Source organism: Scyliorhinus canicula, chromosome 15 (assembly GCF_902713615.1).
Source record: "Scyliorhinus canicula chromosome 15, sScyCan1.1, whole genome shotgun sequence".
Taxonomy (NCBI): Eukaryota; Metazoa; Chordata; class Chondrichthyes; order Carcharhiniformes; family Scyliorhinidae; genus Scyliorhinus; species Scyliorhinus canicula.
The window spans coordinates 10,385,548-10,401,832 of NC_052160.1; the positions used below are offsets into that span (position 1 = coordinate 10,385,548).

At 42.2% G+C, this 16,285-nt stretch overlaps 1 protein-coding gene across 6 annotated transcripts in view; it reads right to left on the reverse strand.

Moving 5' to 3' along the window:
* The window catches only part of clec16a (C-type lectin domain containing 16A), a 303,082-nt gene that overhangs the window by 115,528 nt on the left and 171,269 nt on the right, over positions 1 to 16,285 (reverse strand). For all 6 annotated transcript variants that reach the window (XM_038820933.1, XM_038820930.1, XM_038820934.1 and 3 more), the window contains one exon: positions 14,579 to 14,699. In XM_038820933.1, the coding sequence (XP_038676861.1) occupies positions 14,579 to 14,699 (121 nt within the window). The remainder of the gene's footprint in view (positions 1 to 14,578; positions 14,700 to 16,285) is intronic.

Consider the following 16,285-nt stretch of genomic DNA (forward strand, 5'->3'; position numbering starts at 1 on the left):
AAAATATCAATTATTTCAGCCAGATCAATAGATTTACTCGTTCGTTTTACAGATGCAATAGATGATGTGGAAAGTGAGATCACCAATCTTTCATATTCAGCAGTGTGCAACAACACACAAAGCTTGACATCAACTAGGACAAAGCAATCCACTTGGTCGGCATCTCATCCACAACCTTAAACATTCACTCCTTCCACCAGTGGAGCAGCGTGCGCCATCTACAAGATGTATTTTAGCAGTTTCCAAAGCTACTTCAAGAGCCCATCCCAAACCCGTGAGCTCCCTCGGCCTGAACATCAAGGCCAATTTGCTGGGAAACATGGCGACACAACCGCCTCTCAGTTCCCAAGTCGCACATCACCCTGTCTTGGACATATTGCTGTTTCTTCATCACTGTAGAAATCCAGGAATTTCCTACTGAGCAAATCTATGGGAGCACCTTCATAACACAGACTGTAGTAACTCAGGAAAGTAGGCCACCAGCACTTTTAATTCTGGCCTTGCCGACGATGTTCACATCTGGAGAATGAATAATTTTTAAAAATCCTCTGGAAATGCAAACACAATTTTACAGCTCATATAAAATATTATTTTAAAAATAAATTTAGAGTACCCAATTGATTTTTTCCAATTCAGGGACAATTTAGCGTCACCAATCAACCTAACCTGCAGATCTTTGGGTTGTGGGGGTGAAACCCACGCAAACATGTGGAGAATGTGCAAACTCCACACAGACAGTGACCTGTAGCCGGGATCGACCCTGGGACCTCGGCGCATTGAGGCTGCAGGGTGTGCCACCATGCTGCCCCCATATAAAACAGTTGACAAACAGTTCAGTATGAAACATGTGTACATAATAAATGAAAGTGTAATCAGGTGTACATGGAAGATTTAACAAAATCCAGATTTTACTATTGTGGAAACACCAGTGTTCCCCCCACCCGTGTTACTAGAACAGTCGTTTATTGACTACACAACATCCAGTATGGGTATGGAATACATCAGTACGCTGTTTTTAAGAAAAACAAAAACATAAGCCATAAATCCATGGCCAGGTTTGGGCCATGCAGATTATCAGTTATTTATAAATTGCCTGGAGATACAGGCCTTTCACACTATTTAATACTGTCACTGTCTTGTGCTAGAATATTTCTACAAAACTGGACATCATAACCTAACAATTCTATCCTATCAAACTGCAGAGAATGGATGGCCCTGGATATCCCCAGTTGCTGCTGCCCATGCCTGAGTCACTATGCTTGGAAAGGGTTCATCATCAGTTCCCATATTTACTGCTAAGTTTTAATTTGAGTCAGAGGCAAATGGCTAGATGTTATAGTAACCAGCTGGTCTTGTATAGTCAACATGCATTCTGCGGACATCCACTTGAACAACATACTTACCCTCCAACAGTGAATTTACCGTATAAAAATGCATTGTAGTTTTGCTTCACACCAACATTCACATGTTGTGGTGTAGGGTGGGAACGTTTGCCTTCTTTCAGTGTTGTGTTTGGAGGCTGGGACGACAGTTAATCAAATGGGAGGGTGTCCCCTTTCACTCTGATCAAGTTTGTGCAGGAAAGCCTGTGGTCAGCCTTCCTGCCCCACTGCCAATTAAGGCCTTTAAGTGGGCAGTTAATGGCCACCTAAGAGTCTTATCCAACTGTTGCTAATATTCCAGATAGACCAACTGCCGCCACATGGGGAGTACGACAGGTAAACCCCGACAGGTTGCTGGTTGACTCCTGCGAGTCTTTTTCAAGGCACTCGATGCCTGATTGCGGGCCTGACCTGGGGCAGGGTGCGGCAGCCACTCCCCTTGCAGACTTGATGGGCCATATAGCGTCTTTCTGCACTGTAGGAATTCTATGGTTTACTTGGCCTTATTGCCAACCTGCCCTTACACACCCCTCCACTGCAACTCCTCACAACACCCAAAACTTCTCCCATCATTACTTCCCTGTAGCCTGGATCATTCCTTTATCCTGGGCCTCCAGTGGCTGTCGCTTCAGCAGCAGACACTGCCTTCCTGGTGATACTGCTGAGCAGCAGAGCTGCTGGCCTCTGGTTGACTGGCAGCCCTCCAGGGTCCTGATCCAGCGGAAAGACTCGGCAGCTGCCTGGCATCTGCTGGATTGGCTCATGGATCTACAGGCCTTCCCCAAAGAAGGCAATGCAGGTTTCTTGCCAACTCTTCAGCTTACTGACGAGATCCCCATCGCCTCAACAAGATTCCTCTCTTAAATCCGGAGTCAGAATCTGATTTGGTGAAGTGGAATACATGGTTCCCGTAGGAATTTTCACTTCAGGTCAGGTAGCTCCCTGGGTTAGGTTGCATATCAATGCGAGATAAAACCATCTCACACCGACAATCCCATTAGAGAAAAATTTGAACAGTGCTGGCAAGGAGAACAGAGCAAATAGTGACTGTGGAACATTAGAACACAAAAAATAAGAGCAGAACATCATATAACCTGACAAGCCTGCTCCGCCGTTCAATGTGATTGTGGCTGAACTTGGGCTATAACTTCACTTTCCTCCCTGCTCCCATACCCCTCGATTCCCCTAGAGACCAAAAATGTGTTCATCTCACCCGTGAATATATTCAAGGATGGCGTATCCAAAAGCCTTTTCGGTAGAAAATTCCAAACATTCACTTTCTTTCATAGAACATAGAACATAGAACAGTACAGCACAGAACAGGCCCTTCGGCCCTCGATGGTGTGCCGAGCAATGCTCACCCCACGTAACCCGTATACCCGTAACCCAACAATCCCCCCATTAACCTTACACTACGGGCAATTTTAGCATGGCCAATCCACCTAACCCGCACATCTTTGGACTGTGGACGTCTTCCCCTCCGCCGCCCCGCAAGACGTGGCAGCTTGATCTTGCGGAGCGGCGGAGGGGAAAAAAGTACGTCCCATTGAGACGCCGGCCCGACGATCGGTGGGCACCGATCGCGGGCCTGTCCCCTCCCGAGCACGGTCGTGGTGCTCAGTCCCTCTAGGCCCCCCACAAGCCCCAAACGGGCATCTCGCGTCGTGTTCATGACGGCAGCGACCAGGTGTGGTTGCCGCCGTCGTGAAACGGTCGCGAACAGCATGCCATGATTCTCCGAGTGGCTTGTCGCGGGGTGGGGGGGGGGGGGGGGGGGGGGGGAAGAGAGAGAGAGAGAGAATCGTGGGAGGTGCGAGAGCGGACCTCCCGCGATTCTCCCACCCAACATGGGAGCGGAGAATTCCTTTCGGAAAACTTTGCTCACCGTTTCTAATCATATGATGATTTTCTAAACGCATTAAGACTTCCTTAATAATAGATTCCAGCAATTTCCCAATGACTGATTTCAGGGTAACTGACTTGTAGTTCCCATTTTCTCTTTCCTTCCTTTCTTGAATAACGGTTGTCACACTTGCAAACTTCCAATTTGCTGGGACAATTCCAGTATATTGGGAATTTTGGAAAACCATTGCCAATGCATCAGCTATCTCTGCAGCTTTCTCTTTTGGAACACAAGAATGTAGACCATCAGGTCCTTGGGATTTGTTAGCTTCTAGTTCCTCGGGTTTCTCCAGTATTCTTCCTCTCCCGATATGAATTGCTTTAATTTCCTCACTATTAGCAGCACAGAGGTTTCCCTCCATTTCTGGTATGCAACTTGTTTATTTCTCTGCCATTTCTTCATTCCCCATGATAATTTCTCCTACCTTTGCTTCTGAATAGCCATGTTTACTTTAATCACTCTTATCCTTCTTATATACTTGTAAATGCTCATGCAATCATTTTACATCCCTGACTACATTACTTTGGAATTCTAATTTTTCCCTTTTATCAAATTTGTGGTGGCCCTTTTTTTGTTTCTAAAACACTCCCAATACTCAGATTTACCACTATCTTTGGAACATTATTAGCCTCTTATTTTTAATTAATCTAATCCTTTCTTAGTGTGCCATGGTTGGGTCTTTCTCAAAGGTTTTTCTTTCAATGGAATGCATGTTAAACATTTTGGATTGCTTCTTTAAATGTCTCCCACTGTTTATTTATTGCCATGTCTTTTTGTCTATTTATCTAATCAGCCATAGCTAATTCTCCCCTGATATGTTTGTCGTTGTTTAAGTTTAAGATTCTTGTTTGTGATGGAGTATGCCAATTTCAAAATGTGGAATTCACATCACATTTAGTATGATCACTATTTCCCGGTTGACCTTTTACTATGACAATACTAATTAACCCAGTTGCATTGCACAATACTATACTATCATCTAGAATTGTAGAATCATAGAATTCCGACAGTGCAGGAGGCCAATCAGCCTATCGAGTCTACACCAGCCCTTGGAAAGAGCACCCTACTCAAGCCCACACCTCCACCCTATCCATGTAACCCAGTAACCCCACCAACGTTTCGGACACGAAGGGTCAATTTAGCATGGCCAATCCACCGAACTTGCACTTGTTTTTTAAAAATAAATTTAGAGTACCCAATTCATTTTTCCCAATTAAGGGGCAGTTCAGTGTGGCCAATCCACCTACCCTGCACATCTTGGGTTGTGGGGGCGAAACCCATTCAAACACGGGGAGAATGTGCAAACTCCACACGGACAGTGACCCAGAGCCGCAATCGAACCTGGGACCTCGGCGCCGTGAGGCAGCAATGCTAACCACTGTGCCACCGTGCTGCCCCAACTTGTACTTCTTTGGACTGTAGGAGGAAACCAGAGCACCCAGAGGAAATTACGCAGAAACGGGGAGAAAGTGCAAACTCCACACGGTCACCCAAAGCCGGAATTGAATCAGGGTCCCAGGAGCTGTGAGGCAGCAGTGCTAACCACTGTGGACCAGCGTGCTGCCCTGTTAGCAATTTCTTTCATTAGCACTTAGATGAGCATAGAGAGTTTAAAACAGGTTAGCAAATGGAGATATCGATTGGGGGAAGTCTTACAAAGCCAGACACCAAGGTTTAGGGAGAGGAAGTTGGATTGATACGCTTACATAGGAATTCCTACGTTGCCAGCACTACAAAACTTGTAATCTGAAAAACAGGATATAGCCTAGACCAAGTGTTAGGCAATGGTTTTACAAGATTAATGTCTGTCAAGGAGCTGGAAAATTATTAATATCTGCTTTGGGGGAGATACTCACATTAATTCAAAGTCATTTTGATCCTTGAATAAAAAAAAACTTGAATTATCCTTCCAGTAATTGAAGGTAAGCAATTATACTGAAATAGCACACAAGGCTATTTTTGCACGAATTCAATAAGGAGAAATAGTCTACCATGGCATGTTACTTAATCATATTGGTGCACAAATGACCTAATAATAGACTATTACTGACAAAAATGGGTTGTGACATTTGTCCCAGAAGCAAATACCCACAACCTAATGTAAATCAAATTTTAAAAATATATGTCTGACTGTGCAAAATATTATTCAGATTTCAGGTTTCTGATCACTGTTTTATTTTAGATTTTTGATAGTTGTCAAAATCGTAGTTTGATCAGTGGTTTTCAATCTTTTATGATAAATTTAGAGTACCCAATTATTTTTTTCCAATTAAGGGGCAATTTAGCGTGGCCAATCCACCCAACATGCACATCTTTGAATTGTGGGGGCGAAACCCACGCAGACACGGGGAGAATGTGCAAACTCGTCATGGGCAGTGACCCGGGGCCGGGACCGAACCGGATCCTCAGCGCCATAAGCAGCAGTGCTAACCACTGCGCCACCGTGCCACCCAATCGTTCGTTTACAAAAAAAAAGAGTGAAATGGAAGTGTTTACTTGTGTATAAATAACATGGAGCAGGATAGCTTCATCCCTGATTAGGCATTGAAGTAGTTGAACAGACAGAATTAACACTTCATCTGTCTTGCATCTGTATATAAAGTGTGGTAATCGCTTATTTGGCACGCCAGGCAAGTATAGGGCTGCTATGTATATTGTGTATACCCCATGGTGATGCAAAAGGGGAGTCAAGGCCATGTGTAATATTAAGATGAAGACTGGTGGTAAGGGGAGAGAAGTGGGGGAGAAAAATAATACTCAGACCAGGACACAAGCATAAAGCAGTTGGCATTAACAAATCATCCACTGTGTCCTTATTTTAGATACTTTCACTAACACCATTGGCTACTTTAATAATTCCAATGCTTACATATATTGATTTTGGTCTTATTTTTGGTGCAAATACAAATCGTGTTGGTGAATGCACTTTGAACTTTCTTCTCCCCTGAAAAAATGTTATCCTGCATGCCAGTCCTTCTCATATGCTTACTGTGATTAACTGAACACCTGAGCAGTTTCTACACCAATCCAACCTTTGAAGAGGATGTCATTTGTGATTTTGACCGTGGTGGTCTTAGTAATATGAGCAGGGTGGAAGTTGGATTACAGGAAGTAAAGCAGGGAGTTTTCAGAGAAGTTGGTTAAGTCAAAGAAAGCTAAACCACAACAACTATTACTCTCCTACACACTCCTTGTTCATTTTGTCGACTTACAGGGCACGACAGCTATACAAATCAATGTCTGAATTTGTTAGCAGATCATTGTGCCTTGTTGAACATTCTGAATTAAGTGCTTTAAAACAGAATTAAATTCACCTGTTCTAACAAGATTATTACGTGCCACTTGAAAAAGACACCTACACCATAAGCCACTGACCAAAAAGCCAATACCACAATACAAAAGAAAATCACACAAGTTAAAACCATCCCACTTTCATTACCCAAACTAACGTGTGGTTGAATCATTTACTGTAAAGCTGACGTGTACTGGAAAACCACTATTAGGTATCCTACTATGCCCCACACCAATGTAAAGAAAGAATATGTGGAACACCTGACTAATATCATAAAGCCAAAAACCACCTACTCACAAATTTAAACATACATTGAAAAGTTTGCATCAATAAGGTTTCTTACTTTACTGCAATATTCATGAACATTTTCCAATTTCATGAAATAAAATAGTATTGTGGGGGGGGAAATATAGATCCTAAAGCAATAGCTGGATTTGACACCACTCTTACACTGGCTATTAAAACATAGTGCTGTAAATAAGTAACAAAATTCACACATATCCAGACTATAGCTCTTATAGTGGGGCAGAAAAGAGATCAAGGTTGTTCGACAATTGCATCTGTCTCTTTGAGGCGTCCGAAAATTGTTTCTAAGACCTGAAGAAAGTTAAGAATAGTAACCCTCCTGCATACAATGTCAGAAGTCTGAGAACCGAAAGACCAAGAGTGAGAAGAGGCAAAAGCAGAATATTCTATTTTATGTTCCTCTCCGTTTTTTTTCTTTTTATAAATTTAGAGTACCCAATTATTTTTTTTCCAATTAAGGGGCAATTTAGCATGGCCAATCCACCCAACCTGCACATCTTTGGGTTGTGGGGGCGAAACCCACGCAAACACGGGGAGAATGTGCAAACCCCACACGCACAGTGACCCAGAGCCGGGATCGAACCTGGGACCTCGGCGCCGTGAGACTGCTGTGCTTCTACTGCGCCATCGTGCTGCCCTTATTTTCCTCTCCTTCTCCTCCTCCATCACCAAATCCTAAAAATTCTTAATTTCCGTGAGAAAATTACATTTATAGAAAATGATTTGCACACAGAGACAAGATCAAGTATTAGTGAAATAGGGTTAGAAGCTGGGACATAATTGGAACAGGTCAAGCAGATATAAATCCAGTACCAATTTTAAATTCATTCATTCGGAATGCAATTTGTAAAAATTTCTATTGTAAATTGCTCTATCGACATTTATTTTTTTCTTCTTTTTTAAATTTAGAGTATCCAATTATTTTTGGCCAATCGACCTACCCTGCACATCTTTGGGTTGCGGGGGCAAACCCACGCAAACACGGGGAGAATGTGCAAACTCCACACGGACAGTGACCCAGAGCCCGGATCGAACCTGGGACCGTGGCGCCGTGAGGCAGCAGTGCTAGCCACTATGCAGCCCACCCTATCCACATTTATTTTATTTATTTATTTACTTTTTAAAAATAAATTTAGAATACCCAATTCATTTTCTCCAATTAAGGGGCAATTTAATGTGGCCAATTGACCTACCCTGCACATCTTTGGGTTGTGGGGGCGAAACCCACGCAGACACGGGGAGAATGTGCAAACTCCACACGGAAGGTGAACCAGAGCCGGGATCGAACCTGGGAGCTCGGCGCCGTGAGGCAGCAGGGCTAACCCACTGCGCCACCGTGCTACCCTCTATCCACATTTATAATGGAAAAGATTAACCTGTAAAGTGCTCAAATGGGGGGGGGGGTCAAAATATGGCAGGAGTCAAAAGGTGGAATAATGAATGAAATTGAATAAATAACGACATATACAAGACAGAGCGTGGGATGAGCTAACTGTGATAGGCAAGTAGAATGGGATTCATGAAGTCAGACTGTCTAATAGGCAACTTGGTTTCAGGATCAGGCTTCTTCTGCAGGGCAAATAAACCAATATGTACAAAAGTAGAACCATCAACATATTTTAGTGGAGAAAAATGCACATGTGAAGGGAAAAACTATTTGTTCTATGTACAAAATTCCACAAAGAAATTACCCCACACAAATTAGACAACTGTGCTTTTTTCATACATATTTTCCTCATTCCACTGGGATCATTACTAAGTTGAACAAAAGCAAGTCCTTTTACTAATTCATAATAGCATAGCATAGAGAAACTCCTCTTTACATCTAAAATAAAAATTCCACATAACAACTGTTTGAATATTCTGAATGCTAATATTTGAAGTTAACTGATAAAACATAATCGTTAATAATTCCAGGATTTCTTCTTGCCAATAGATAGTAATGAAGAATATACCAGTATGAAATGCCAGCTGAATGATTAAGGTATCAAATATCCACCACTTTATGATAGCCACCAAGAGGAACTTTTAATTTAGTGAGTGGAATCAGCATCATTGGGTGGAATCTTCCTTCTGATTCACACCTCGTCGACTTTGTTTGTGGACTTCGTAATCAAAATGTTGTTCCTGAACCCACGCTCTTTTACTCTGACAGGAGAGCCAGCGAATGTCAAGGCAAGAGTTTCCCCCAATAGCATTTGCAGCAATTCAGAATTAGATTTAGTTTGTCTCACAATCGCGTATCACCTCAATGACTCCAAAATTCATTGATTTAAGGTCCATTGGCAAAATGAAAATCCAAAGGCACAAATGGCAATGGAAAAAGATACCAGCAGTCACTTGAAAACATACATAGTACATTATTACTAAACGGTAATAGTTACAACTGTTGGTTCACAAGAGCAATGTGAAGTTTGGCTGGAAATAAGAACACAAAAACATAAGAACTAGGAGCAGGAGTAGGCCATCTGGCCCCTCGAGACTGCTCCGTCATTCAATAGATCATGGCTGATCTTTTGTGGATTCAGCTCCACTTTCCGGCCCGAACACCATAACCCTTAATCCCTTTATTCTTCAAAAAACTATCTATCTTTATCTTAAAAACATTTAATGAAGGAAAAACATTTAATGAAGGAAATAGTGATGTGATTCTTCCAAAAGCCCACTAAACGTCAAAGAATACTTTGAAGGCAATGACACACTACACTTCTCATAACATGAACTGGAGATTAATTTAGCAATAACGCATAGTCAATATCATAGTACAGGGTTTTTCAAAGTGTGATTTATGACCCGCCTGTCAGAAAGGTTGTAGAGCCAAGGATCGCAGTGTTCCTGCCACGGACCAAAATAGCTTTGCAACGGACAGATTTCGAATCCTATTTTTAGTATCGGGACATCTTACCCTCTGCACGCACTTCATTTCAGATAGAGCAAGCATTTCTTCCGCCTGTATTTGCCAAAGCGGTTCCAACTTTCATACCATTTTAAAACAAAACGCTAAAGCTGCACTTTTTTCCTGAAAGCACAATATAAGTTTCCATGCTGGGGTATGACGATGTAAAGCCATCCCAACAATGGATAATAATGTAAACACAAACTATATTACAAGTAACCCCCCCCCCCCCCCCCCCCCCCCCCCCCCAACCCACACACAGCCGATCTGGGGTTTAGAATCATTCCCATATAAAGCAGGTTATAATTTTTAAGCTATCTGTAATGTTACGCGGTGGTTATATTTCGGGGAAATAGGTCAGAATTCTGTTCAAGTCACTGAATATTCGACAACTAACTGCAGGTTTAAACGATTAATCCTCCACTAGGAATATGGGGAAGATGTGCTATAGTGTTACGTGTTTTTAAAGATGAGAGGAAATTAAGAATGAAAGTATTAGATGAAGTTTCAGAGCAAATCAGGACATCAGCGATCATAGAGTAATCATTTATTAGAAACGTGAGCAGTGCCAGATCAACGATGAACAATCACCTTATTTTATTACTGCCCAGCTGTCATGGAAACTATTGCAACAGGTTCCAAATGCTTCTATATTATTATGTTTACAATCAAAAATCGCAATTTAAAGCAAGAGTGGAAAAAATACAAGACAAAAAACGATGGGATTCAAGCTCAGAACTTGGAATGGAATCCTACCACAATACACATATTCGGATTGTGTGCAAACTGCAATTTATTTCCATCAACAGTCGAGAAAATGTGTAATCTACAGTCAAACGCAATCTTTTAAAAAAAATTTTTTAAAAATAAAACATTTAGTGTACCCAATTCATTTTTTTCCAATTATGGGGCAATTTAGTGTGTTCAATCAACCTACCAAGCACATCTTTGGGTTGTGGGGCGAAACCCACGCAAACACGGGGAGAATGTGCAAACTCCACACGGACAGTGACCAGAGCCAGGATCGAACCTGGGACCTTGGCGCCGTGAGGCAACAGGGCTAACCCACTGAGCCACCGTGCTGCCTGTCAAACGCAATCTTAAAAACTTTTAGGCAATGCTCGAGTAACAAAAAGTTTAAAAAAAGAAAATTACACAGCAGGCAAATCACTGAGCTTTCAAATGAATGCATAAAACAGTGATGGTTCTTCGGCATAGGAGCCTGAATATTTGTGTTCGCTAGGTGATTACAAAAAGGTGCAGATGATGGGCAGAACTTTTTATAATAATCTTTACTAGTGTCACAAGGAGGCTTACATTAACACTGCAATGAAGTTACTGTGAAAATCCTCCAGTCGCCACATTCCGGTGTCTGTTCAGGTACACAGAGGAAGAATTCAGAATGTCCAATTCATCTAACAAGCACGGCTTTCGGGACTTTGTGGGAGGAAACCGGAGCACCCGGAGGAAACCCACGCAGACACAGGGAGAACATGCAGACTCCACACAGACAGTGACACTAACCCTAACCCAAGTCCCTGGCGCTGTGAAGCAACAGTGCTAACCACTGAAGACAATGTTGAATGGGGCAATCAACACACACTGGTACATGGGGGAATGGTAGAAATGGAGGGGCCTGAGGTGAGGACAAGTGGATGAATGTTCAAGGTGAGTTGGCAGTAGTTGGCACAATGGCAGCAATACACAAGAAGTAGGTGGCAAGAAGCCTGAAATTCAATGGAAGGGTGTAGGCAGGAAATGAAACAAAACTGCATAGGCAGGCTACAAGATGTGAAACCTGATTGGAGTGAGAGGGTGACGGCTAAGCAGGCTCACCGGTCACATTAAAGGTAAGCAAACCTGGCGTGGGTCCCAAAGGTCAGCTGGCATAGGTCCCAAAGGTCAGCCAGTTGGCAAAAATGGGTCACGGGAAAAAAAATTAGAAAAACTCTGTCTAGAACAACAACCCAACTGATGAAGAATATACAAATGGAACAGGACGGAGCCTCCTTTCGAGGCTGCTATTGGTAAAGTACAAATATCCGAAACGTTGGCATTAAAATTAAGTATTGATGCTCAGCCTTTGTGTCAACTACTCGACAACGATCTGTCAGTCACGCCAAGAATGAACCTCCTGAGATCTGAACACAAAGCTACTATGGTTCACAATAACTACAGATGTGGGAAGCTGCCTGTTTCGTCTTTTTCAAGACCTAGATGAGATTACTTTAAGGTTTGCCTGTCACCTTAAGAATGCTACCACTGACTGTATTTGTAGCCATTCTGGTTTATTTTTAAAAAAAAATAATTTACGGGATGTGGATGTCGCTGGTTAGGCCTGCAATTATTGCCCATTCCTAGTTGCCCTTCAGATGGTGGTGATGGAATTGCCTTCTTGAAAATCTATGTATATGTCAGTGCAACTCTATGCAAGGTTGTACTTCTGCTTCTCACCAGATTGGTTGCATAATCGTGTCACATTGCATCATAGTTACATCAGTATCAGCCACACCTGAACGTAGTCCTTTACTCAACATTGCCAACAGGGAGGAAACAAATCTAATACACAGGAAAGATTATTTTGCTACAGAAAGAGCTAACTTTGGTACAGCAGGAAAGAGAGATGGGTGCCCAATGACCCTATGTTGGAATATCACAGTGGCATTGCTTCGGTGATGTGCCGTAGGTCAATTAATCTCTGAAGCCTGTCCCCATTCAATGAGATCCCAGTCGATTATCTAACCGCTTTGGCTCTAAACCTCTTCATAGCAAACATATATTGATCTCGGACTATTAATTGGGCAATCAGCCACAGCATTTTGTTGGAAAGAGTTCCACACGTCTCCTAGCCTTTGCGTGAAGAAATGCTTCCTAACATCTCCCCTAAATGGCTTGGCTCTGATTTTAAGGTTATGTTTCCTTGTCCTAGATTCTCCTAGTTTCTCTTCCTATTCCATCAATTCTTTGCAAAATCTCAAACAAATCACTGTCTAATCTTTTATATTCCTGTAACCCCCTCCTCAAAGTTTAACCTTGAAGCCGTGGCAACATTCTGGTGAACATGCACTGCACTCCATTAAAGGCAAATACATCCTTTCTAAGGTGCAGTTCCCAGAACAGTACACAGTACTTCAGATGAGGTCTAATCAAGGTAATGCAGAGCTGAGGCAAAAAACTATATTCTAGTCCTATGGTTATAAAGGCTAGCATTCTATTAACCTTGATTATTTTTTTCTATATGATTGTATTTTAGTGACCTGGGTAACATTACATCTAAATTGCCACGGCCTTCTACAGCTTTTTTTCTCAGCTTTTCACCAGATATACTTGAAACTAATCTTTATTGGCTCCAAATGGAATACCTCACTCTATTGAAATTTAGGTGCCACAGTTTTACCCAATCACTTAATCCATCAATGTCTCTTTGTAATTTAATGCTCACACTAACGCTACTTGCTATATTGCTAACTTTTGTGTGATCAGCAAACCTGGATAAACAGCTCCTTATTGGGTTATTAGGTCATTAATATAGTGCCTAGATAGAAGTCCCAGCACAGATCCTGTAGGACACCACCAGTCGCTCCATTCTGATTTGACTACATATTATCCTTACTATCATTTTCTGCCGTCGAACCAATCTCCCAACTAGGTCAATAATTTGCCTTTAATTCTGAGAGTTTTAGTTTAGCTAACAGTCTCCTCTGTGGAACCTTACTGAATTCCTTCTAGGAGTCCATTTATGCTGCATCCGTAGATATTTCCTTGTCTACTGACGTCACTTCCCTAAAATGTTCAATTAGGTGTGCTAGACACGACTCGCCCTTTAGAAATTCAAATTGGCTCACTCTGATTCATAATTTTAGATTCCAATAATTCCCCCCCAACAGGTGTGAGACTAACAGGTCTGTAATTTCCTGGTTACTCTCTCACATCTTTCCTCGTCTCCCTATCATGGGCTAAACTTAGTGTAATGTATTGAATACATGTGACACTAATACCATAGGGTAACTCCTATGGATTGATGGCAATTTTGCTCGGACAGGGTTGTGCGAGCTGGACAAATGACTCACACTATAACTGTTCTGCTTTGTGCTCAGGCTGGTGACCAAAAATGGAACAACTTAATTACTCACAGCACCGTCATCGCCGATCCTGCTCAGTATAAAATTCACCCATCAGATTTTCATCAAAGGTGTTTTCGCATGTTTTTTTATTGAATCCACGCATTAATCTTTGATTTTTTTTTTTGGATTTCCATGGTATGTCTTTAAAGTAGATCAACACTAGCTTCATTCAGTAATTTAGCCCTACCGTCAAACTTGTTGGGAATGAGATTTAAAATAATTCTTTAAAAGGAAATTTAAACAAGATTCCCTACAGTTTGCCCCCGTGCTATAAAAACAGTTCTTGCCACAAATATAATGGGCCATCAGATCCAAAGGAGACACAACATTAAGATGGTGAAAAGTCACTATATCAGCTGATCCCGAGTCATCACCAAATTTCCTTGACTGTGGTTTCCAATATCAACAATTTCAATGAGTCAATGTATTTTCCTGTCACAAAACTGTACAACAACTTTGCAAAATGTATATTTTTCCATTAAATAAAAATGCAAGGAAAGTTTCGCACGAGGCATGAACGGTCATGTTTCCCCTTTTAAAAAAAATTCTACCTTGTGTTTTCTTGAAATAAAAATGGGGGAAAAATATAAATCATACGCGTAAATTTAAAAAAATAACGTAGCCCTCTAATAGCTACAGTGAGAAACAAATCAAGCAGCACCAACAATTACTTACTCAGATCTAAAACGTCATCTGTTCTAATCAGATCCTCGTCCCTCGTCAATGGTAGTTGTGTCTCTGGCTCTCCTTGCAGTTGCAGGGATAAAGAACGGAACATAAAGAAAACCCGGATAGCCTAAAAAAAAGCACACAAAGGTAACTTGATAACTGCAGCTAAGTTTTGAAGTCACTTTAGCTATACAGCTAAGTTACGGTGCTACAGCGAATAACAAAGCAACACTACATTGATCCAGATAAATTAAACACAAGGCCTTTATGTCCTCTTATTTGGAAATAAAACATCTCACTGCACAATTCAAAGAGCAGCTAGCATGCTTTCCAGCATCCTGGCCAATTCAACCAGCCTCATAAAAAAATGATTTTCAGGTGGTTTATCGTGATTCATGCAACCGAGGTGTCTGCATATTGGCTGATGTATTGACATACTTTACAGCAGTTACCAGACTTCAGAAAGTAATTAATCGGCTGTGAAAAGCTTTGGAGAACCCGGAGAATGTGAAAGGACTCAAAGTTAATGCAGATTTCTTTCTTCTTCATTAAGGTTTGCTGGAACTCCTTTTTAAAATCATGTTCAACTTCTTATTTTCCGTACCAGCTCTATCCCTCTCCCAGGCAACTTACTGAAGCTGAACACAATGGTTTGCAACTTGATGTCATACTTGACCCCAGGATGAGCTTCCAACCACAGATCTGTGCCTACACAAAGACAGCCATACTTTCCATCTCTGTACCATTGCCCAACACCCCTTCAGTTCATATGCTGCTAAAACTTTCATCCACGCCTTTGTTACCTAGACTTGACTGTTGTAATACACTTTTAATGGTTGACCCACATTTTACCCTCCATACACGTGAGGTCATCAAACCTTCTGTTGCCCATGTCCTTCCTCATGCTAAACAACATTTAACCAGTGATTGACGGCATGTTGGCAATGTGGTTAGCACTGCTGCCTTACAGCTCCAGGGTCCCGAGTTCAATTCTGGCCTCGGGTGAGACTTTGCACTTTCTCTCAGGAGGGAGACAGTGAACCTAGTGGAGTGGCACGGTAGCACAGTTGCTTCACAGCACCAGGGTCCCAGGTTCGATTCCCGGTTTGGGTTCTCCCCGTGTCTGCGTGGGTTTCCTCCGGGTGCTCCAGTTTCCTCCCACAGTCCAAAGATGTGCGGGTTAGGTGGATTGGCTATGCTAAATTGCCCGTCAGTGTCCAAAAGGTGAGGCGGGGTTACTGGGATGGGGAGGAGGCATGAGCTTAAGTAGGGTGCTCTTTCCAAGTGCCTGTGCAGACTCGATGGGCTGAATGGCCTCCTTCTGCACTGTAAATTCTATGATCTAATGATAATAATAACCTGTTTTTTGTTACAAGTATGAAGTTACTGTGAAAAGCCCCTAGTTGCCACATTCCAGTACCTGTTCGGGTAAGCTTGTATGGGAATTGAACCCGCGCTGCTGGCCTTGTTCTGCATCACAAACCAGCTGTCTAGCCCACTGAGCTATACCAGCCCTTATCTATAATCATCCCAGTGCTTGTTGGCCTACATAGGCTCCTGGTTAAATAACGCCTTGATTTTCACATTCTCATTCTTGTTTGCTAGCTCTTCCAGGTCTCATCCCTCCCTATCTCTGTAATTCCCTCCATCCCTTCAAGATATGTGCACTCCTCTAATATCCAGATTTTAAAACCACTCCACCATTGGTAGCTG